The sequence below is a fragment of the Cyprinus carpio genome, chromosome A15 (assembly GCF_018340385.1).
Source record: "Cyprinus carpio isolate SPL01 chromosome A15, ASM1834038v1, whole genome shotgun sequence".
In the NCBI taxonomy this organism is placed as follows: domain Eukaryota; kingdom Metazoa; phylum Chordata; class Actinopteri; order Cypriniformes; family Cyprinidae; genus Cyprinus; species Cyprinus carpio.
The window spans coordinates 883,824-895,759 of NC_056586.1; the positions used below are offsets into that span (position 1 = coordinate 883,824).

General features: G+C 37.2%; 1 protein-coding gene across 1 annotated transcript in view; it reads right to left on the reverse strand.

Moving 5' to 3' along the window:
* The window catches only part of LOC109109102 (protein phosphatase 1L-like), a 17,718-nt gene extending 6,713 nt beyond the window's left edge, over window positions 1-11,005 (reverse strand). Inside the window, exon 1 of the mRNA XM_019122220.2 lies at window positions 10,202-11,005. Within this exon, the coding sequence (XP_018977765.2) occupies window positions 10,202-10,573 (372 nt within the window). The 5' untranslated portion in view covers window positions 10,574-11,005. The remainder of the gene's footprint in view (window positions 1-10,201) is intronic.
* Window positions 11,006-11,936: the final 931 nt, after the last annotated feature.

The following is an 11,936-nucleotide window of genomic DNA, read 5'->3' on the forward strand; positions in this document are numbered from 1 at the left end:
AAAATTCAATAATCCAGTACTTTCTGACATAATACCAAGCCAGCTTTGTCTGCATACACACAAATAGTCTAAATACAGGTTACCAGAGCAAAGGCTTTGAGTCTTTGTCCCGTCCTTCTCAAAATACAGCAGGCTTGTGTGGGAGAGATTTGGACAACAATCAAAACCACATCACAATGGCTTTCCATAGCATTGTGTCCAGTAACAGGGGAGCACTTTATTTTTATACTGTTTTTACAAACGAGGACGTATCCATAAGGAGTTTTTCTTTTTTTGCAGGTTTTGTCAGATTAGGCTCACTTCTGGGTACAAATTTGTCTTCAAAATATGGTTAATAGATGTGGCTTGATGTACTAAAAACCAACCAATGAAAAGCAAATTTCACACGTCACTTGCTATAAACACTATCTACTAGGGCTGTCAGAAAAAAATTCGAATTTCAAACATTCGTCAAATTTAAAATAAAAATCCACTTTTGAATGCAAAAACGTTGGATTTGAATTTTAGGTGTGCGTCAGGCAGCCTTGCGATGATGATGTAAGTTTCAGTGCATTTGAATGTTTTTGTCAGTCTATCCAGTTGAAGACACTAGATGCAGCGCTGCTGCGTTGTTGACCTCAAATATTGCAGGAAAGAGAACATCAATGCGGAGAAGATCTCGTTTACATCAAAACTGAAACCTAGCCGTTCACACAGAACACATATTTCACACATTTTCTAGAGGGACATCTATCAGCGTTGCACTCGCACAAAAGAGCTGCATGTTTAGAAAGCCATGTAAAATTAATGCAAGTTCAACTTTGAAAAAACATATCTTGAGACTTTTTGGCGGGGGTTTTCCCATCCCACTGCAACTCAAAAAATGAAAAAGGTACTCTGTGTGATTGGCTTTCGGCCCTTTGTATTAAACTGCATACATACATGATGCTGCTTTGTTTATAGTTGTTTAAGCAACTTAATTCGAATTGGTTTATAAACTTTTTTTAAACATCATGCACTTTTTTTCTCAGATTGTCATGTTATGCTTTGAATAAACGTGCATTAGTAATAGTTTGCTCAGTGCGCCCTCCTGTGGCTTCAGGAGAGAAGCCTAAAGCTTTACTTCACCCTAACTGAAATTATGCATTTTAAATTCTAATATAATTCTATTTTGATCATATTTAAGTAAAATATTCAGATTTAGATTTTCAGCCATTTTGACAGCCCTACTATCTCCTAACAAACGAATGACACTGCAATCCAAGAACAAACAGAAACCCAGTGAAAGAAGAAAGAACTCATGCCTCATGTTAGCTGTGTCTCGTTTCGAATGCTGCGCCCTCCAGAGGTTGTCAGTGAACAACGGCTCTGTGTGAAATCAAGCACCTGATGGAATTTACCGCTGATTAGAGAACCAGCTTTACTGACAAGATGCGCATTAATTATCGGCCGATATTTATCGTTCACCCCTAGACAAGATTACAATCCTACAATGCTGTTTATAAGTGATATTTACCTTGATTTCTGTTTCTTTTCTGTTTAGTCCTATATTTTGATCTAATGCTCTTCACCAGTACTGTCTTCCTGATAAGCACACTAACTTTTCTTAAGACTTCATTCCGGTAAAATTGTTGGTTGCAGTAGAAATGAAGCCACAACTGAGACTGAAAGTCAGAACCTGTGTTAAAATGAATTAAAATAATTTGCACAATTAGTATAATAATATTTTTCTGTTAGTTTATCTTGTTTTGTATTTGTTTCTTGCACTGGCAGTCTGCTCATATAGCAGAAGCTTTAAAGCAAATACATTTGTTACCAGTGTTTTTGCAGCGGTGCTCACATCTGTTTCTGTGTTTTACATGTACACCCAGTTGATTTACATTCTCAGTGATTTCAATAATAACATGCATGGCATGGAAGCTTTGGCTGATGAAAAGCACTGTGTGTGAGAAACTAAGCCTCCACATGTCTATTTACATCTGCTTTTCCTGCCTGCGTTCGGTAACAACTGTGGACAACTAGATTTTTTTTGTTTGTTTGTTTGTTTTTCTGAGAAAAATCATGGCTCAAGAAGAGTTTGCCCATGCAGAACTCACTAACACAAAGCTAGAGTACTGTGAATGGTTTTGAGGCATTGCTAAGCCCTTTCTAGTGTGTTCTGAGTGGTTTCTGAATGGTTTCAATGATGCACATAACAGCTGTTGCACCTTTTGCACCGGTTTCTGAATATTGCTTGATCTAACATTTGATTTTTTTTAAAGGTTGACATTATTATGCGCAACATTTTATCAGTAAAAGGCCAATTCGATGGAAACAGGCCAAAGACAGCAAATTTGCTTGTTGCCAGTACGTCAAAACGACAAAATGTAAATTGTCTGAAATTTAAGAGACTGGTACATTTTGTAAAAGTGTGGCAAGGGGCACGTTCAAAAAAATATATCTGTGATTGGTATCGGCTACAGCAAAATTTACAATTTATATTTTCAATCCTTGATGACATTGCAAATTACTCTTTTCAAGTACAGAACTAATGTGTAAAATTGGGCTTTAAAATTATGTTTTTACCATATTTTAAAAGAAATATACTGCTTCTCTAATACAAAACTTCTACTACACTAACATGTCAGTGTCTGGATGTATGTGAAGGTGACATTGTAAATAATTATTGTGATTTTAACAGTAAAAGACTGTAAAAATGCTACAGTAAAAACCTGTCAACTGGTTAACAGTAAGCTTCCATACTATATTCGGTGACTAAATGTAATTGCATTTAATGTAATTTTATAGTAAAATACTGTTAAAAATATGTTTTTTGTAAGTGAAAAAGTCATTGTATAATTTACAGTGACAAACTAACTCCCTGCATGACACTTCATTTTATTATTATTAATTTTTGTTGTTGTTGAAATAACATGCTTCTTATCAGTTGTTTACTTTAGGGTTTAATTTTACATCTAATGTTTTTCAATTAATGTTTATTGCATTATTTCAGAATTGTGTGTCACCATGATGGGGATTAGTGTTTGATTTGAATGACATATATATATATATATATATATATATATATATATATATATATATATATATAACCATGGCCATGGTATATATATATATATGCCCTCCTCAGCTCGTAGAAAAGCTGTTTGTGATGAGCTTTGGTTCATCATGTGAGTTTCTCATCACCACCAGCTTTTGGTGGTTATCAGTGCATTACAATAGTTCAAAACAGATATTAGTACTTCAGTATGTTGGCTTATTAAAATTACATCAGTTAATGAAATACTGTATTTTATTGTTAATTTAAGTTAAGTCTGCCGGTATTTTACTGTAAATATCACAGATTTATTTTTTACTGTGAGGAGTTTGAATATTGTCCTATTATGAATTACAGTCAACACATTTTAGATCTCAGTGACATGAATTTCGGGTGTTTGAGTTCACATTAGGGATGCATCGGTCTGATACTCAGGATCGGTATCGGCTCTGATGCTGGTATTTTCTGCGGATCGGTATCGGTCAGACGAGACCGATCCAAATCCGATATTGTGCGTATAATATTCTGTGTTACTGTTGAGCCCCACGAAAGGCACAAAAACATTATAAAGCACCAAAACATTTTAATATTAAATATTAACATTTAATATTGAAGTCATTAAATTCAAGTTCACGTAAACTCTTCTCTCTGCTGCAGCTTTCTGTCGTCCTCCATTCAGCAATCAAACTGTGTGTCTCCTTCGGTTACTACAGTCAAAACCATCAAACTCTCTTCAAGAGCGCACAGTAACTGAGGTTTAAAACTGTTCAAAGAAAAGGCTCAATAAACTAACGCACAGATTTAATACACTACGTATTAACATCTCTTCCCTTTGTACTAATGATGTCCGAATCGTTCGATTTAACCGGTTCTTCTTAGTGAACCGGTGTAACCAGTTCACCAAATCAGACTGAATCATTTGAAACGGTTTGCATCTCCAGTAGGGCTGGGCGATATGGCCAAAAAAATTATCACGATAATTTTTTTTCATATCAGTCGATATCTGTCATTTTCTTGATAAATGTCTAATTTTTATTTCTGTCAAGTTTAAAGCCAGATTTTTGCACCAAAGTGAAAGCTGTAGAAACCAGACCATTAATTTCCCTTAACAAAATAAATATCTAAATAGAAAATTAATTTCTTTGTTTCAGCATGTTCTAATGAGTGATATTGTTTCAAATCAAGAAACAGATTTGCTTTGCCTGATAATATTAATAGTAATATCACTTTTTTGTACATCTGATAGTAGCTTGAGTTAGGATGCAGAGGTAAATTTTTGTACTTTATCAAAATCAATAACATCTGTAAAAACTGTAGCAACCTATAGTTAAATTTATAGCACCTCAATACCATGGTGAAAAAATAACTATATGTTTCAAGGTAACCTATTTGTATGAAAAACAATAGTCTAAAAACATTCAGTATAAATGCACACATGCTATAGCTTAATCACAACTACGTACTATAATTATCATTACTACTGTATTAAAATTCAATGTGAATATCCCACATTTCTGCCACAATATGTTGGTGCAGTGAGTGTTACTACAGTAAATCCATGGTAAATGATGGCAACGTGTAGATTGAAAATGCTTCTGACTGTCTCGCTGCACACAGTCTTTCTCCTGTTTGGCTTTAAACTAGTTTAAATCACAAAATCATTTGTGTTCTTCGCTGAGTTCAAGCGCTTCACACTGGATCTCACACCACTGTCACACGAGTAAACGCATCTGCTTTAATGGGCTGCAGTTTGAAATATAATCCGAGAGGATAAACAGCCTGTGTGGCGCGCTTCAAATTAGACTCACTGTTTCGTTCCTCTTTTGGTGCATAAACATGATATCGAACATTTATCAAACTCTTCATATTGTTTTATCGAGGAAAATTATATCACAATAAATATCGTTATCAAATTATCGCCCAGCCCTAGTCTCCAGTAAGCATTAATCCACAAATTACTTAAGTTATTAATTTTTTTAATGTGGCTGACACTCTCTTTGAGTCGAAATAAACCAATATCCCGGAGTAATTCATTTACTGAAACAGTACACTGACTGAACTGCTGTGAAGAGAGAACTGAAGATGAACACCGAGCCGAGCAGCTTGTGTGTTGTACTGACTTTTCTATGTGACTCGGAGGACTGCGCAGCTGCACACTGTGACTCTGTGTTGTTTCAAGCTCATCATTCTGAGCACGGGATGCGCATAAGCACTCTGTGCTGCTCTTTATTGGTGCCTTTAGCATTATAATACTTTTCTGCGCAATCAAAGATTATTAATAGTCTTTCTTGTTCTGTTCTATCTATCACATGTTGCTGCCTTTATTACTGTGCTATACATTTAAAAGAAATGTCTTTTATATTTCTATATAAATTTATATCCTTGTTTTTTTCATGAATGTATTTCACAACAATACAAAGAGCAATGTGTAACATTTTACCAAATTTTAGACTTATTCACTTTTATTTGTAAATAAAATATTTCACTAGATTTTATAAATTTATTGTGCACCCATGATTTTTCTAGAGTATCTTTTGCTGCTGAATTATCCACTAACCTATAGTTTATAATAGCATTTTTGTCATAGATTGTCATGATTATATATTTTTTTCATTTGTTATTTTTCATTAAAATGAAGTTGTCTTTATGTAGTAGATTGTGTTTAACACACAAAAGAGTGACGATCAGGTCAACACAGAGAAGTCTAGAAATTCTACATTGATTTTTTTTTTTTAAACTGCACTGGTATCGGATTGGATCGGTATCGGCAGATACTCAGAATTTTCGGTATAGGATCGGATCGGTTCTGAAAAAAATTGCATGGTTTTACAGCTGCTGTTTTCACCCTTCACACCTGATGACCTTCAGCCTGGATGAGAGTAAAGGCAAGAACGATCCCATCCTTCCAGCAAAACACTGATTATCCGGGGAATGCTGATGTTTTTGTAGACGATGTGTCTGTGCTTTAGGGACTGTGTGACCCAGTCCCCATCACACTACATCTAGCTACAAGTCAATGAAAAACTGGACTCAATCCATGATAGGAAAGGGTTTATTTAAATTTTAATTTATATTGGTTTATTATTTATATGCAACGTAAAAGTATTTTTCAATGTTGTAAAGAAAGATTACTACTTCAGTTTCACTACTTCAAAATTCCATGTTTAATTCAACGTGTTGCATACAACTTCACTGTTTGCATTATGCACTTATAAAGACTTTCTTCACCTCCATTCTGTATATATTACAGGGCTAACTCGTTTGCTAGTTCAAAACACAATTATCATTAATTTGGAAACTCAGTACACAATAGATTAATGAAAGCATTAGTATGATTATGCAAATGCATGAAAATGTTGAAACGAGAAAGCAACCAACGTGTGCTGGTTTACAGAGTTATTCCTCTATTCAGCATCCCGAAGTCAATACAACCGATTCAACTTCGTCAACATAATTACAAAATCAAAATGATTTAGTTCAGTTACTTATTTTATTTCAAGTGAATAAATGTGGGGATTCTTAATTAAGCAATGAGTGGGTTTGTTTGCACATCATGTAAACATCTTAATTTGAATAAGCCCTTACTTTGATTGTTAATAATCACATTATTGGTGAACATGCAAATGTACTTGGTGACTTTTGAGGCCAGAGCAGCAACAGTAGTTGGTAATGGCTCTGGAAAGATCGCAGGCAGATGCAGAGAGAGCACACTCTCACACAAAATGCATTCACTCTGGAGATATAATCTATAATAATGATCAATAATGCTGCATTTTCTTACATGCCATTACCAGTGTTGGGGAAAGTTACTTTTAAAAGTAATGCATTACAATATTGCGTTACTCCCCCAAAAAGTAACTAATTACATTACTTAGTTACTTTTTATGGAAAGTAATGCATTACGTTACTTTTGCGTTACTTTTTAAATATGAGCAGGGCTTGATTGTTTTTAATATAAGAAGTTCTATTTATAGCAAATGTTAAAGCCTTTTCACACCAAGAAGTGTAATGAATAAACCTCAGGCTGAAGGACAAGTAAATTCACGTCTGTACAGTAGCACACAGGAGAAGAAGGTTCAACACTCTTCAGCAATAAAAAAAACAATGTGCAATGTAAGCACAATTGTTAGTTTATCTAAAGTCATTTTTGATTATTAGTATGGTTGAACTGGATCATCAAAGGTCAGCAGCAAAGACACTAGTTAATAAAATGGGAATAGATACATTTGTGTTATTTAACATTTAATTATTGCAGGTTTGTGTCATATTCTAAGTTTGCATTTCACTGTTTTAATAAATTTTGATGAATACTAACTCTAAATTTTTTGTGAGTAGGATGAATTAATGCACATTCACATTTAGTCTAGAACTACATCATGTTCACACAGTGCACACAATGCCTCTGTACTTCTGATTTCTCCCAATATGGGGACAGGAGATTTGTCAGTCAATAAATGGAAAAACAAAGAAACTGGCGTTACTTTTTTGAAAAAAGTAACTCAGATATTTCCTTGTAAATTAAAAAGTAATGCGTTACTTTACTAGTTACTTGAAAAAAGTAATCTGATTACATAACTCGAGTTACTTGTAATGCGTTACCCCCAACACTGGCCATTACTCCCCGGAGTACTCCGAGTTTTCTCTGTCATTTACTAAAACTGACAAGTGGACTAACTCCCCATTTCTGAACATAATAAACTCACTTTGGCCTCATTGGGAGAACTTTATAGTTCAAAGCACTATAGTTCTTACTAATCCAGTTGTGCTTCTTCAAATCTGCTGCACTGGATCCAACTAGTTTGATATAAAAATGGCCATTTCATTTATATTAAGCAGAGACTTTAATCCGAAGCAACATTTGCTGAAAGTTACTTTACAAACTTTAGAAATTAAATCTGGTAAATAATATTGTTCATATAGGGAACATTACACCAAACGCGACAGACAGCAAATCAGGTCTGTACATGAAATATCTTCTGAAACATCTACAAACAAACAACCAAACAATGATAACAAAAGTGTGTGTGTGTCTAAAATTCCAAAAACAGCTGCCCGTTACTCTTAAACCTATACCGCACAAACACAATGCTTAGTCCAATATGACTTCCAATGATTTCAAACAAGTAAAGGAAACAATATTTTGGTCACACTTTATTTTAAGGTCAAATTCTCACTATTAACTATGACTTTTGCCACAATAAACTCATAATTTGCTGCTCATTAATAGTTAGTAAAGTAGATGTTAAGTTTAGGAATGGGGTTTAGGATTAAGAGATCCAAAATGTGTCCCTGCAGCACAAAAGCAGTCATAAGTAGCACAGGTATATTTGTAGCAATAGACAACAATACATCGTATGGGTCAAACTTATCCATTTCTCTTTTATGCCAAAAATCATTAGGATATTAAGTAAAGATCATGTTCCATTAAGATAATCTGTAAATTTCCTACCATAAATATATAACAAATGTATTATCATTAGTAATATACATTGCTAAGAACTTCATTAGAACAATTTTAAAGGTGATTTTCTCAATATTTAGATTTTTTTGCACCCTCAGATTCCAGATTTTCAAATAGTTGTATCTCAGACAAATATTTTCCTCCTAACAAACCATACATCAATGGAGAGATTATTTCCAAAAAATTGACCCACAAATGTGGTAATGCAGAATATGGGCTTTAATATATCCTTTATAAGTACTAATAAACAGATGGTAATGTGCATACTAATAAGCAACTTATTAATAGTCAGAATTGATCCCTGTGCTTAAGTGATTCAATTAATTTTTATGTAAACCCAAAAACTGATAGTACCAGATGTCATTATGTTGGTACAAACCACACTACTGAATGAGATATCTGCATGTTACAAGCTGCTTCAAACAATACCATAATATATATATTTTTTTTACCTCTATATCCAATAAACCTGATTTTAGTGTGTCTCCACGTATCGCTTAATATCCAAATAGAGAGACAGATGCATGCGCAGACAGACAGAGAGACAGATGCATGCGCAGACAGAGAGAGACAGATGCATGCACAGACAGAGAGAGACAGATGCATGCACAGACAGACAGAGACAGATGCATGCACACACAGACAGACAGAGAGACAGATGCATGCACAGACAGACAGAGAGACAGATGCATGCACAGACAGACAGAGAGACAGATGCATGCGCAGACAGAGAGAGACAGATGCATGCACACACAGAGAGAGACAGAGATGCACAGTGCATGTGACAGAGCATGCACAGACAGACAGAGAGACAGATGCATGCGCAGACAGAGAGAGACAGATGCATGCGCAGACAGAGAGATACAGATGCATGCACAGACAGAGAGACAGATGCATGCACAGACAGAGAGACAGATGCATGCACAGACAGAGAGAGACAGATGCATGCACACACAGACAGACAGAGAGACAGGTGCATGTGCAGACAGACAGACAGAGAGAGAGACAGATGCATGCACAGACAGAGAGATACAGATGCATGCACAGACAGAGAGACAGGTGCATGTGCAGACAGACAGACAGACAGACATGCACAGACAGAGAGAGAGACAGATGCATGCACAGAGAGACAGGTGCATGTGCAGAAAGACAGACAGACAGAGAGACATGAAGACAGACAGACAGACAGAGAGACAGATGCATGCACAGACAGAGAGAGACAGATGCATGCACAGACAGAGAGAGACAGATGCATGCACAGACAGAGAGAGACAGATGCATGCACAGACAGAGAGACAGATGCATGCACAGACAGACAGACAGACAGACAGAGAGACAGATGCATGCACAGACAGACAGACAGAGAGACAGATGCATGCACAGACAGAGAGAGACAGATGCATGCACACACAGACAGACAGAGACAGATGCATGCACAGACAGACAGACAGAGACAGGTGCATGCACAGACAGAGAGACAGAGACAGGTGCATGCACAGACAGAGAGACAGGTGCATGCACAGACAGAGAGACAGATGCATGCACAGACAGAGAGACAGATGCATGCACAGACAGAGAGAGACAGATAGACAGATGCATGCACAGACAGACAGAGATAGATGCATGCACAGAAAGACAGAGAGACAGACAGATGCATCCACAGACAGACACATGCACAGACAGACAAACAGATGCATGCACAGACAGACAGATAAACTGATGTTTACCTCTCCACCATGTCCATCGAAGACGCCAAAGATGGTCGGATGGCTGTTGTTGAGTGTGTCCGTGAGAATGTCAAACCTGTCCTCCATGTGGTCCCTCCTGCCCTGGATCGAGTACACCGCCGCACTCCTGCTCCTGAGCTGCCAGGTCCCGGAGAGCTCCTCGTCCAGCGCGTCCGGAGCAGCGCCCTCGTTCTGCATCATCTCCGCCACCTTGCCCTTCATCATGTTGACCGCGTCGCGGCTCGAGCGCACGATGGTCTTCCCCTCATCCGTGTGGAAGAGGACACTCCAGAGAGCCAGACTGAGACAGAAGAGCAGCAGGGTCTCCGGCCGCAGCAGGAGACAGCGCATGACTCGAGCCGGCAGAGACATCTCTCTCTCTCTCTCTCTCTCTCTCTCTCTCTCTCTCACACACACACACACACACACTGAACTAATGACGGCGGCGCATCAGAGGCTCGTGCTCTCCTCCTGCGCTGCAGACGGGAGCAAACATCAAACACCTGCTCATGTCCAGACTCTCCCTTCGGAAAAGATTACCGATGCTATCTGTCTTCTTTTCACAATAATAAACATATTCCTTCAGAAATGGTAAATAAATGGCCTCTTTAGTCCTCTGATGTGGAAGCGCGCACAGGTGTTCTATGTACCGTGCGCGCGCATTGCGCGTGCTTGCGGCTTTCTTCTTCTTCTTCTTCTTCGTGCTTATTGGCGGTTCGCATTCTTTTCCAGAGCATTACCGCCATCTACTGTAGGCAATGGATCAGAGACTTAAATCCTCACTATAGTGGCTAGTTGGGAGTGATGCCCTTCATGTTGCTGCGTGTTGGTTTCAGCTCCTCCATGAAAAGCCCAATTCCCTTCCACCCACGCTAATTAGAATAATAATAATAATAAAAAAAAAATATTCCTATATTCTATGAATTAACTTGGTTGCCTTCAGAAATTGTATTAATATACTATATCCTCCTACCGGATTCAGAATATCCTCTAATGCTACCAGTTGATCACCTTCCTTCTGCATTTCTCCCATTAATGTCTTTCTTTCTTCTCCATATTTACTACAGTCTATAATTACATGTTCCACTGTTTCTCTTACTCCACACTTGTCACACATACCATTAGGATGTTTTCCTATTAAATGCATTGTTGAGTTCAGACCTGTATGCCCTAATCTCAATCTTGATATAATGCAATCCTCTTTCCTTTTCCTACTCAAACTCCTTACCCTTCCTACCAGTGGTTGAATTGAATGAAGCAGTCTTCCTTTACTTTCATTGTCCCAATAATTTTGCCATTTTTTTTTAATCTCCCTTTTAATGATTGAATTGATTTCTTCTTTACTATGCTTAATATCCATATCTATATTTTCTTTTGCCATGGCTTGCTTTGCTAATTTGTCAGCTTCTTCATTCCCTAACACTCCAGTGTGTGCTGGAACCCACAAAAACTTAACCCCCTTATTTGTCTCTCGCATCGTTAATAAAATCTGTAGGATTTCTAATACCAGATCTTGTCTTGTTTCTGACTTTTGTGCCTCCAAACATATCAGCGCAGAACTTGAATCGGAACATATTAGGGATTTATTTATTCCCATTTCACTGACTTTATTTATTGCTATCATTATTGCTGTTAATTCTCCTGTACACACTGACACGTGATTATTTATTCTTTCACACCTTTCCACTACCATTCCTGGGATGACATATGCAACCCCCACTTGGCCACTTTGCGG